Below are 11,571 nucleotides of genomic sequence, written 5' to 3' on the forward strand. Positions count from 1 at the left end.
CATTGTTTAGAGAAAAAATTCAATTAAAATGTTAGTTTTTCCCATACATATTGATCCAATTTCTGATTTTCTGTAATTTATTTTCATTGGTGGTGAATCTTATTTCCTGGAGCACAGAACAAGCTTTTGTTTATTCTATTTGAGGCTGTTTCAAGGAATTAAAATTTTAAGGAGTTAATTTCTTAAAACAACATTAAATAGCAATTATTATATCTATCTTTATTTTGTAGGTGAAACCCACTCTAATCCTTTAGAGAATGTTTCTTATGCAAATAATGTGATTTGTTGGATGTCATTTTTTAGTTTCTAGGATGAAATTACTTATTTTTCTTGAATGTGGGTTACATCATAGAGATGTTAAAGCTTATAAGGATAAGAAATATACACTATATTCATTTTAAACATACTCATGGTAACAGTGCAAGAATAATAGCACATATTTCTGTAGAGGCATGTGTAAGCCTCTGTTCTGAGAGTTTTACATACATTAACTCAATCTTCAAATAACCCTATGAATTAGGTACTATTATTATTCAGACAAGGAAACTGAGACAGAGGCTAAAAAAGTTGTCTAGATTATGCAGCTAGTAAGTGGCCAGCGTAGATTATGAATTCAGGTTGCTTAGCGTCATAGTCTGTGTCTTTAATTGTTAGGTATGATCCTGCACATTTTCCCAGGCTTTATAAGCCATTTACTTATTTGTACTTCTTTTAAATGATTGTGTATGTTGAAATTAATGATGTGATAATTCACTGTATGTAGGAGAAGGATGTCCGGAAGTGGAAGGAAGAATTACTAGATCAGCGACGCCGGATGATGGAAGAAAAATTACTTCATGCTGAATTTAAGCGAGAAGTGCAATTACAAGCAATTGTGAAAAAAGCACAAGAAGAAGAAGCTAAGGTATATCATAGGAGTTTTAAATGTTGACTTAATTACCTAAGTACTTTTTTGCGATTGTTATATAATAGTAATAGAAAATGTTTTTCAAATGTCTATTCTCTTCTAGAATAAGAGCATAGAGGCTCATTTAAAACTTAGTAGGTGTAATATTTTAACCCTTTGATAATTCTATGAGCCATCTATTATTTTTACAGCTCTATAAAGGTATAATTGATAGAGAATGAGCAGCACATATGTAAAGTATTCTGTTTGATGAGTTTTGACATTCATATGTCCCTGAAACTATCAGTACCATGAACATAATACACAATTCCTCTTTGTAATTAATTCCTTCATTCAACTCTGTTCATTTAATTACTGATCTGCTTTCTATCAGTGTAGATGTTTGCATTTTCTGGAACTTTTTGTGCATGGAATCATACAGCATCTACTCTTTCCTCTGGCTTTCCCTCGTAATAGGTACTTTGAACTTCTTCCGTCCTGTTGTGTGTGTCAGTAGTTCCTTGCTTTTTATTCCTTCCATATGAAAATACCGTAATTTGTTAACCCAGTCACTTGTTGATGGACATGTGTTTTCTTTGCAATTTGTGTCTATTACAAATAGAGCTGCTGTGGCAATACATGTATGTGTCTTTGTGCAGATGTGTACTTTCATTTTTATTTTATAAAAACCTAGCAGTGGATTGGTGTAGCATCTGAAAATAGGTTCATGTTTAATCTTTACACATGGTTTTTCATATTGGTTACATATTTTACATTCCTACCAGCTGTGAATGAGAGTTCCAGTTATGCCATATTCTGACCAGTACTTGACACAGTTACCCATTTTAATTTCAGTTGTTTAAAAAAAAATGCATATAGAGTCTCATTTTTTTTCCAATTCTTTTTTATTATGGGAAAAACATAGAAGATTTGTCATTTGAATCATTGTTAAGTATACAGTTCAGTGGTTTTAATAGTAGTAGTGTACCATTATACATTCCCACCAGTAGTGCACAAGGGTTTGAGTTATTCCATATCCTCTCTAACTCTGATCATTTTGTTTTTGTGATATAGTGGTCATTGTAGTGTGTGTTACGTCGTTGTAGTTTTGATTTGCATTTCCCTAGTGATTAGTGATGTTGAGCATCTTTTCATGTGCTTATTGGCCGTTTGTTTATCTTCTTTGGAGAAATGTCTGTTCAAGTCCTTTGCCCGTTTTTGAATTGAGTCGTTTGTTTTTTATTGTTGTTGTTGTTGAGTTTTAGGAGTTCTGTATGTATTCTTGATATCAATTTGTTTTTCAATCAAATATATGATTTGGAAATGTTTTCTCCCATTCCAAGGGTTGCATTTTTACTTTGGCAATAGTGTCTTTTGACATGCAAAATGTTTCAATTTTCACAAAGTCCAGTGTGTCTGTTTTTTTCTTTTGCTGCCTGTGACTTTGGAGTCATATCCAATAAGTCATTGCAAAAATCCAGGGTCATGACACTTTTATCCTGTGTTTTTTTCTAAGAGTTTTATAGCTTTAGATCTTACATTTAGGTAATTGACCCATTTTGAGTTAATTTCAGTATATGGTGTTAGGTAAAAGTTTAGGTTCATTCTTTTGCATGTGGCTGTCAAGTTTTCCTGTTACCATTTGCTGAAAAGACTGTTCTTTGTTCATTAAATTGTCTTGGCACCCTTGTCAAAAATCATTTGACCGTATCTGAGGGCCTGTTTCTTAGCCCTCTGTTCTGTTTCACAGGTCTGTGTCTGTTTTAGTGCTAGTACTATACTGTTTTGATTATTGTTGTTCTGTTTTAAGTTTTGAAATCATGAAGTGTGAGTCACCCAATTTTGTTGTTCTTTTCAAGATTGTTTTGGTTATTTGGGGTCCCTTGAGATTCCAAATGAATTTTAGGGTGGTCTTTTCTGTTTCTGCAGTCATCATTGAGATTTTGATAAGAGATTGCATTGAATCTGTAGATCACTTTGTGTGTTGCTGATATCTTAACAATGTTACGTGTTCTCGTTCATGATCATGGGATAATTTTTCATTTATTTGTCTCATCTTTAAATTTTCAACAATGTTTTGTAGTTTTTATTGTCTTTTGCCTCCTTGGTTAATTACTAAGTATTTTATTATTTTGATACTGTTGTTAATGGAATTATTTTCATAATCGTTTCAGATTGTTCCTTGTTAGTGTATAGAAATGCAATTGACTTTTGTATGTTGACTTTGTATCCTGCTACTTTCCTGAAGTTTTATTAGTTCTAACAATATTCTGGTGGAATCTGTGTTTTCTACACATAGGTTCATATAATCTGTGAACAAAGATAATCTTACTACTTTCTAAATTTGGACACTATTTCTTTTACTTGCCCAATTTTTCTGGCTTGAACTTCTAGTGCTACCTTAAATAGAAGTGGTGAAAGCAGATATTCTTTATCTTGTTCCTAATATGAGAGTAAACATTTTCAGTCTTTTACCATTGCTTTGTTTTTGGTGCTAAGAAATAATTGTCAAATCCAAGATCATGAAGATTTACCTCTTTATTTTCTTCTAAGATTTTGTGGTTTTAGATGTTTATATTTAAGTCATAAAGACATTTTGAGTTAATTTTTGTGTATGATCTGAGGTAGATGTTCAACTTAATTCTTTTGCATAAGAATATCCATATTTCCCAGCACCGTTTGTTGAAGAGGCAAACCCTCCTGTTGGTCTGTCTCAGCCCATTTGTGTTGCTATAAAGGAATACTTGAGGCTGGGTAATTGTAAAGAAAAGAGGTTTATTTAGCTCACAATTCTGTAGGCTGTACAAAGAACATGTCAACATCATCTACTTCTGGTGAGAGCCTTAGGCTGACTCCACTGATGGCAGAAGGTGAAGGAGCCAGCATGTACAGATCACATGGTGAAAGAGGAGGCAGTAAGAGAGGAGAGAGGTGCCCGACTTCTGTAAACAACTAGCTTTTGAGGGAACTTTTAATAGGAACTAATATAGCAGAACTCACCCCTCTCCCCTGAGGGCGTTAATCTATTAATGAGACATCTGTTCCCATGACCCAAACACCTCCCATTAGGCCTCTACCTCTAACATTGGTGATTGTTTCACATATTGATCACACATTTCTTTTTTTTCTTGAGACGGAGTCTTGCTCTGTCCCCTGGCTGGAGTGCAGTGGCACAATCTTGGCTCACTGCAACCTCCACCTCCTGGGTTCGAGCAGTTCTCCTGCCTCAGCCTCCTGAGTACCTGGGACTACAGGTGCGTGCCACCATGCCCAGCAAATTTTTGTATATTTTTAGTGGAGACGGGGTTTCACCATGTTGTCCAGGATGGTCTCGATCTCTTGACTTCATGAGCCTCCCACCTCAGCCTCCCAAAGGTGGGATTACAGGCGTGAGCCACTGCGCCTGGCCAGATCACATATTTCAACATGTGCTTTGAAAGGACAGACAGGTAAACCATAGCAGTCTATATGTCTATCCTTATGCCAATATTGCACTGTTTTGATTACTGTACTTTTTAGTAATCTTTGAAATGGGAGCAGTGAGTCCTCCAACTTCGTTATCCCTGTCCCCACCAAACATGATGTAGCAACATAGTGTACCCTGCAATTCCATGCGGATTGAGGTTTGGTTTTTCATATCTGCAGAAAAGCCCATTGGCATTTTGTTATGGATTGCATATCTTTATATCCCTTTGATTAATATTACCGTCTTAACAATATTAGTCTTCCAGTTTATGAATGTGGACTTCCCTTCTGTTTATTTGTCTTCTTTAATTTCTTTCAGCATTGTTTTGTTTTCTTTATACAAGTATTTCACTGCTTTGTTTAGATTTATTCCTAAATATTCTTTTGGATGTGATTATAAATGCTATTGTTATCTTAATTTCATTTTTGATTATTTATTGGTAGTGTACAGACATACAATCAATTTTTATATATTGATCTTATGTCTTGTAGTCTTGTTTGAACTCCATTAGTTTTAATAGCTTTTTAGTGAATTCTTTAGGATTTCTTATAAACAAGGTCACATAATCTGCAAATATAGTTTGTTTTGCTTTTGCTTTCCAGTTGGATGTCTTTGATTTCTTTCTCTTGTTTAATTGCTTTGGCTAGAACCTATAGTATGTTGTTGAATAGAACCAGTGAGAGTGTACCTCCGTATGTTATTCTTGATCTTCCTAGATATATTTAATCTCTCATCAAGTATAATGTTAAACGTAGAGTTTTCATGTACAGTTGATCCTTGGCATCTGTGGGTTCTGCATTTGCAGATTCAACCACCTGCAGACCGATCAGCAGGTGGTCAAATCTGTGAATGCAGAGGGTCAACTGTAGGGGACTTCATCATCTGTGGACTTTGATATCCATGGTGGATACTGGAATCAATCCCCCATGAATACTGAGGGACAACTATATGTCCTTTATCAGGTCAAGGAAGTTCATTTTTATTCATTGTTTGTTGAGCACTTTTATTATTAAGGGATATTGGATTTGTCAAGTGCTTTTTCTCAATCTATTGCTGTTAAACTGTATTTTTTGTCCTTGTTCTATTGACCTGGTATATTAATTGAATCTTAGATATTTTGTATATTTGTCCAGTTTGGTTATTTGTTTAAGTTTCAAGGGTAAATTTCATCCTGTTACTTATGGCTGGAAGTGGAACTTCTGATCTGTGTATTTTTTTTTTTTATCTTTTTATTTTTGAGGGACAGTCTAAAGGTATATTATTGATGATCATAGAGGCAGAATTCAAATCCAGATCTTTCTGGTTCCCAAGGCTCTGATTTTACCACTGTACTTACTACTTTAGTGTTCTTATTTTGTGGTATTTTATCATATGACTTATGTACATTTTGACTTGTCTAATTGCTTAATATACTTCATTTCAATATGATTTTATTAAACCAAAGTGACTCTTATAAGCACATTAACCTAATTATTTATCACAGTTTAAATAATTTCCATAGAGATGGATGGTCAACTCCTGGGTATCTTTACATGAGAATATCAGCTACCATTTAGAATTATTTTAATTCTTTTTCTTAAAATTCCAACTTTTATTTTAGATACGGGGGTATATGTGCAGGTTTGTTACGTGGATATATTGTACCCAAGTAATGAGCATAGTACTCAATAGGCAGGGTTTTATTTTTATTTTTTTGAGATGGAGTCTTGCCTTGTTGCACAGGCTGGAGTGTGGTGGTGCTATCTCAGATCACTGACAGGGGTGCCTCCCGGTTCAGGCATGTCTCCTACCTCAGCCTCCTGAGTTGCTCGGACTACAGGCATGTGCCACCACACCGGCTAATTTTTTAAATTTCAGTAGGGGATGAGGTTTCATTATTTTGGCCAGGCTGGTCTCAAGCTCCTGACCTCGGGATCCACTGCCTCAGACTCCCAAATTACTGGGATTACAGGTCACTAGGTAGTTTTTAACCCTCTCTCCCTTCCCTGTCCACCTCTAGTAGTCTGCGGTATCTGTTGCTCCCATGAGTATGTCCATGTGTGCTCATTGTTTAGCTCTCACTTATAAATGAGATGGTTGTCTTTTGGTTTACTGTTCCTGCATTAATTGACTTAAGATTATGGCCTTGAGTTCCATCCATGTTGCTGCAAAGGACACAATTTCATTCTTTTTTGGCTGCATAGTGTGTTCCATGGTATATATGTACCACATTTTTAAAATCCAGTCTATTGATGGACTCCTGGGTTGATTCCGTGTCTTTGCTATTGTAAATAGCACAGCAATGAACATACAACTGCATGTGTCTTTTTGGTATAATGATCTGTTTTCTGATGGGAATATCCCTAGTAATGGAATTGCTGGGTCGAATGGTAGTTGTGTTTAAAATTCTTTGAGAAATTGCCACACTGCTTTCCACAATGACTGAACTAGTTTATATTCCCACAAACAGTGTATAAGCATTCCCTTTTCTCTGTAGCCTTGCCAGCATCTATGGTTTTTTGACTTTTTAAACACAAATCAAAACCAACATACACACACACACAAAAAAAATTTGTATTTAAAAAGTCAAAAACCAATAGCATCTATTGTTTCTCTGATGCTTAGTGATGCTGAGAATTTTTTCATGTTAGTTGGACACTTGTATGTCTTTTGAGAAATGTCAATTCATGTCTTTTGCCCATTTTAAAAAATGGGTTTTTTTTCTTGTTGATTTAAGTTTCTTATAGATCCTAGATATTAGACTTTTGTTAGATGCATTGTTTGCAAATATTTTCTCTCATTCTGTAGGTTGTCTTGTTTACTCTGTTGATAGTTTCTTTGGCTGTGCAGAAGGTCTTTAGCTTAATTAGGTCCCGCTTGTCAACTTTTGTTTTTGTTGAAATTACTTTTGGAGACATAGCCAAAAATGCCTTGTCAAGACAGATGTCAAGAAGGGTATTTCCTAGATTTTCTTCTAGGATTTTTACAGTTTGAGGCCTTACATTTAAATCTTTAATCCATCTTCAGTCAATTTTTGTATGTAGTTGAAGGTAAGGGTCTAGTTTTGCTGTTCTGCATAGAGTTAGCCAGTTATCCTAGTGCCATTTATTGAAGGAGTCCTTTTCCTATTGCTTGTTTTTGTTGGCCTTTTCGAAGATCAGATGGTTGTAGGTGTGCAGCTTTATTTCTAAGTTTTCTGTTCTGTTCCATTGGCCTGTGTGTCTGTTTTGCAACAGTGTCATGCTGTCTTGGTTACTGTAGCCTTGTAGCATAGTTTGAAGCTGTGTGATGCTTCAAGCTCTTTTCCTTTTGTTTAGGATTGCTTTGGCTATTGGGGCTCTTTTTTGGTTCCATACGAATTTTAGAATAGTTTTTTCTAATTTTGTGAAGAATGCCATTGGTAGTTCGATAGGAATAGCATTGAATCTGTAAATTGCTTATGGCCATTTTAATGATACTAATTCTTATAATCCACGCTCATGGGATGTCTTTCTGTTTGTGTGTCATCTCTGATTTTTTTCAGCAGTGTTTTGTCGTTCTTCTTGTTGAGTTCTTTCACCTCCTTGGTTAGCTGTATTTTCCTAAGTATTTCATTTTCTTTGGCTATTTTATTTTTATTTTTTATTATACTTTAAGTTCTGGGGTACATGTGCTGATCGTGCAGGATTGTTACATAGGTATACACATGCCATGGTGGTTTGTTGCATCAATTCCCCCGTCATCTACATTAGGTATTTCTCCTAATGTTATCGCTCCCCAATTCTCTACCCTCTGCTATCCCTCCCCTAGCTCTCTCACCCCCCAACAGGTCCCAGTGTGTGATATTCCTCTCCCTGTGTCCAAGTGTTCTCATTGTTCAACACCCACTTATGAGTGAGAATATGCGGTGTTTGGTTTTCTGTTCTTGTGTCAGTTTGCTGAGAATGATGGTTTCCAGCTTCATCCATGTCCCTGCAAAGGACATGAACTCATCCTTTTTTATGGCTGCCTAGTATTCCATGGTATGTATGTGCCACATTTTCTTTATCCAGTCTATCATTGATGGGCATTTGGGTTGGTTTCAAGTCTTTGCTATTGCAAATAGTGCTGCAGTGAGCATACATGTGCATGTTTCTTTATAATAGAATGATTTTATGATACCAACGTCATCCTGATACCAAAACCTGACAGAGACACAACTAAAAAAGAAAATTTCAGACCAATATCCACAATGAACATTGATGGGAAAATCTTCAATAAAATACTGGCAAACCAAACCCAACACCACATTGAAAAGCTTATCCATTGTGATAAAGTTGCCTTCATCCCAGGGATGCAAGGCTGGTTCAACATTTGCAAATCTGTAAACATAATCCATGACAAAAACCACATGATTATCTCAATAGATGCAGAAAAGGCCTTCAACACAATTCAATAGCCCTTTATGCTAAACTATGAAGAGACTAGGTATCAATGGAATGTATCTCTAAATAATAAAAGCCATTTATGACAGACCCACAGCCAGTATCATACTTAATGGGCAAAAACTGGAAGCATTCTTATTGAAAACTGGCACAAGACAAGGGTGCCCTCTCTCACCACTCCTATTCAGCATAGTATTGGAAGTTCTGCCTAGAGCAATCAGGCAAGAGAAAGAAATAAAGGGTATTCAATTAGAAAAAGAGGAAGTCAAATTGCCTTCTCTATTTGCAGACAACATGATTGTATATTTAAAAGACCCCATCATCTCAGCCCAAAATCTCCTTATGCTGATAAGCAACTTCAGCAAAGTCTCAGATACAAAATCAATGTGCAAAAATATCAAGCATTCCTATACACCAATAACAGACAAACAGCCAAATCATGAGAGAACTCTCATTCACAATTGCTACAAAAAGAATAAAATACCTAGGAATACAACTAACAAAGGACATGGAGGACCTCTTCAAGGAGAACTACAAACCACTGCTCAAGGAAATAAGAGAGGATACAAACAGATGGAAAAACATTCCATGCTTATGGTTAGGAAGAATCAATATCATAAAAATGGCCATACTGCCCAAAGTAATTTATAGATTCAATGCTATCCCCATCAAGCTACCATTGACCTTCTTCATTGAACTGGAGAAACCACCTTAAACTTCACATGGAACCAAAAAAAGTGCCCACATAGCCAAGACAATCCTAAGCAAAAAGAACAAAGCTGGAGGCATCATGCTACCTGACTTCAAACTATGCTAAAAGGCTACGGTAATCAAAACAGCATGGTACTGGTACCAAATCAGAGATAGAGACCAATGGAACAGAACAGAGGCCTTGGAAGTAACGCCACACATCTACAACCGTCTGATCTTTGACAAACCTGACAAAAACAAGCAAAGAGGAAAGGATTCCCTGTTGAATAAATGGTGTTGGGAAAACTGGCCAGCTATGTGCAGAAAGCTGAAACTGGACCCATTCCTTACACCTTATACAAAAATCAACTCCGGATGGGTTGAAGATTTAAACATAAGACCTAATACCATAAAAACCCTAGAAGAAAACCTAGGCAATACTGTTTAGGACGTAGGCATAGACAAAGACTTCATGACTAAAACACCAGAAACAATGGCAACGAAAGTCAAAATAGATAAATGGGATCTAATTAAACTTACTTTCTTTTGCTGTGCAGAAGCTCTTATCATTAAAGTGAATTGGCAACCAACAGAATGGGAAAAAAATTTTTGCCATCTACCCATCTGACAAAGGGCTAATATCCAGAATCTACAAAGAACTTAAATTTACAAGAAAAAAACAACCTCATCAAAAAGTAGGCGAAGGATATGAACGGACACTTTTCAAAAGAAGACATTTATGCAGCCAGCAAACATGAAAAAATGCTCACCATCACTGGTCATGGTCATTAGAGAAATGCAAATCAAAACCACATTGAGATACCATCTCACACCAGTTAGAATGGCGATCATTAAAAAATCTGGAGACAACAGATGCTAGAGAGGATGTGGAGAAATAGGAACACTTTTACACTGTTGGTGGGAGTGTAAATTAGCTTAACCGTTGTGGAAGACAGTGTGGCGATTCCTTAAGGATCTAGAAATAAAAATACCATTTGACCCAGCAATCCCATTACTGGTTATATACCCAAAGGATCTTTGGCTATTTTAAATGGGATTATGTTCTTGATTTGACTCTTTGCCTGGGCATTATTGGTATATAGAAATGCTCCTATTTTTGTACATTGATTTTTGTATCCTCAAACCTTCCCCAAATAGTTTATTAGTTCCAGTAGCCTTTTGACAGAATAATTTAAGTTAATCAAGAGTCTGTAACTAAAATTCTTGCTAATATGAGAGATACTATTTTAAAACCTTGCTACCACTTGCTCCCCTATTGGTGGTCTTAATTGTCACTGTTTTCAGTTCAATAAACTGTGAAATCCTGTCTGGACATGTATTCCATTTCTACAAAGAAAATAAACACTGTATTTTTTTCCTTATTCAAAAGTATTTTTATTATCACAGTGAAGACTGAAGTCTCTTGAGTTAGGTAAACTTGAATTTGGGTTCTGACTCTACCTCTTAGTAGCTGAATGTCCTCAGGTATTATTTTACCTCTCTAAGCCTATTTATTCATCATTAAAATGGGAATAATTTTACCTACAGCTCAATTACCGTAAGTATTAAATTAGATTATGCATGTTGCGAAGCAGTTAATGTCATCTTTGGTATAAAATAAGCACTTAGTAAAATACTAGAATTATAGAAGATGTAATCTACTAATTTTTTCTTAAGTCTCTCCTGTATTTCTGTGGTTCTGTTACTAATCAAAAAGTACTAATAATCCAGTGATTTTTTTTCTGATTTAAAAATATTTAAATTTCACTAGAAATGTGCTTTCCTTGAGACATGTACCAAATATATTCATTTTAGTCCTGTTACATACTCAAGATGATCTTTTCCATGTATGCTTTTTATGAGTCCTTGGTGTAAATTAATGGTCATTTCTCATCCTTTAGTTATTTCTTAGGTAGATAGATGGTTGAAAATAAATTAGCTAGTATTCAGTTGATAGTGATTAATATTGGAGACAGAGTTATTCAGGGCCTGATTTTATATTCGATCATAGTCCATTATTTAGTAGTATAATAGTGACTTTCATTTTCAGTTTCTTAATGGTCTCATTGACTCATTTTCAGTTGCAACCTGTCTAGTAATAATTGCCGTTTATTTTTATTCTTTTTTTTTTTTTTTTTTTTTTTTTT

The 11,571-nt window shown here is 35.4% G+C and overlaps 1 protein-coding gene across 13 annotated transcripts in view; it reads left to right on the forward strand.

Annotated features, from left to right (window-relative positions):
* Positions 1-11,571, forward strand: part of LOC108295996 (S phase cyclin A-associated protein in the endoplasmic reticulum) — a 232,553-nt gene that overhangs the window by 145,981 nt on the left and 75,001 nt on the right. For all 13 annotated transcript variants that reach the window (XM_017518368.2, XM_017518364.2, XM_017518366.2 and 10 more), the window contains one exon: positions 764-904. In XM_017518368.2, the coding sequence (XP_017373857.1) occupies positions 764-904 (141 nt within the window). The remainder of the gene's footprint in view (positions 1-763; positions 905-11,571) is intronic.

This window comes from Cebus imitator, unplaced genomic scaffold (genome assembly GCF_001604975.1).
Source record: "Cebus imitator isolate Cc_AM_T3 unplaced genomic scaffold, Cebus_imitator-1.0 Scaffold675, whole genome shotgun sequence".
Classification (NCBI taxonomy): Eukaryota; Metazoa; Chordata; class Mammalia; order Primates; family Cebidae; genus Cebus; species Cebus imitator.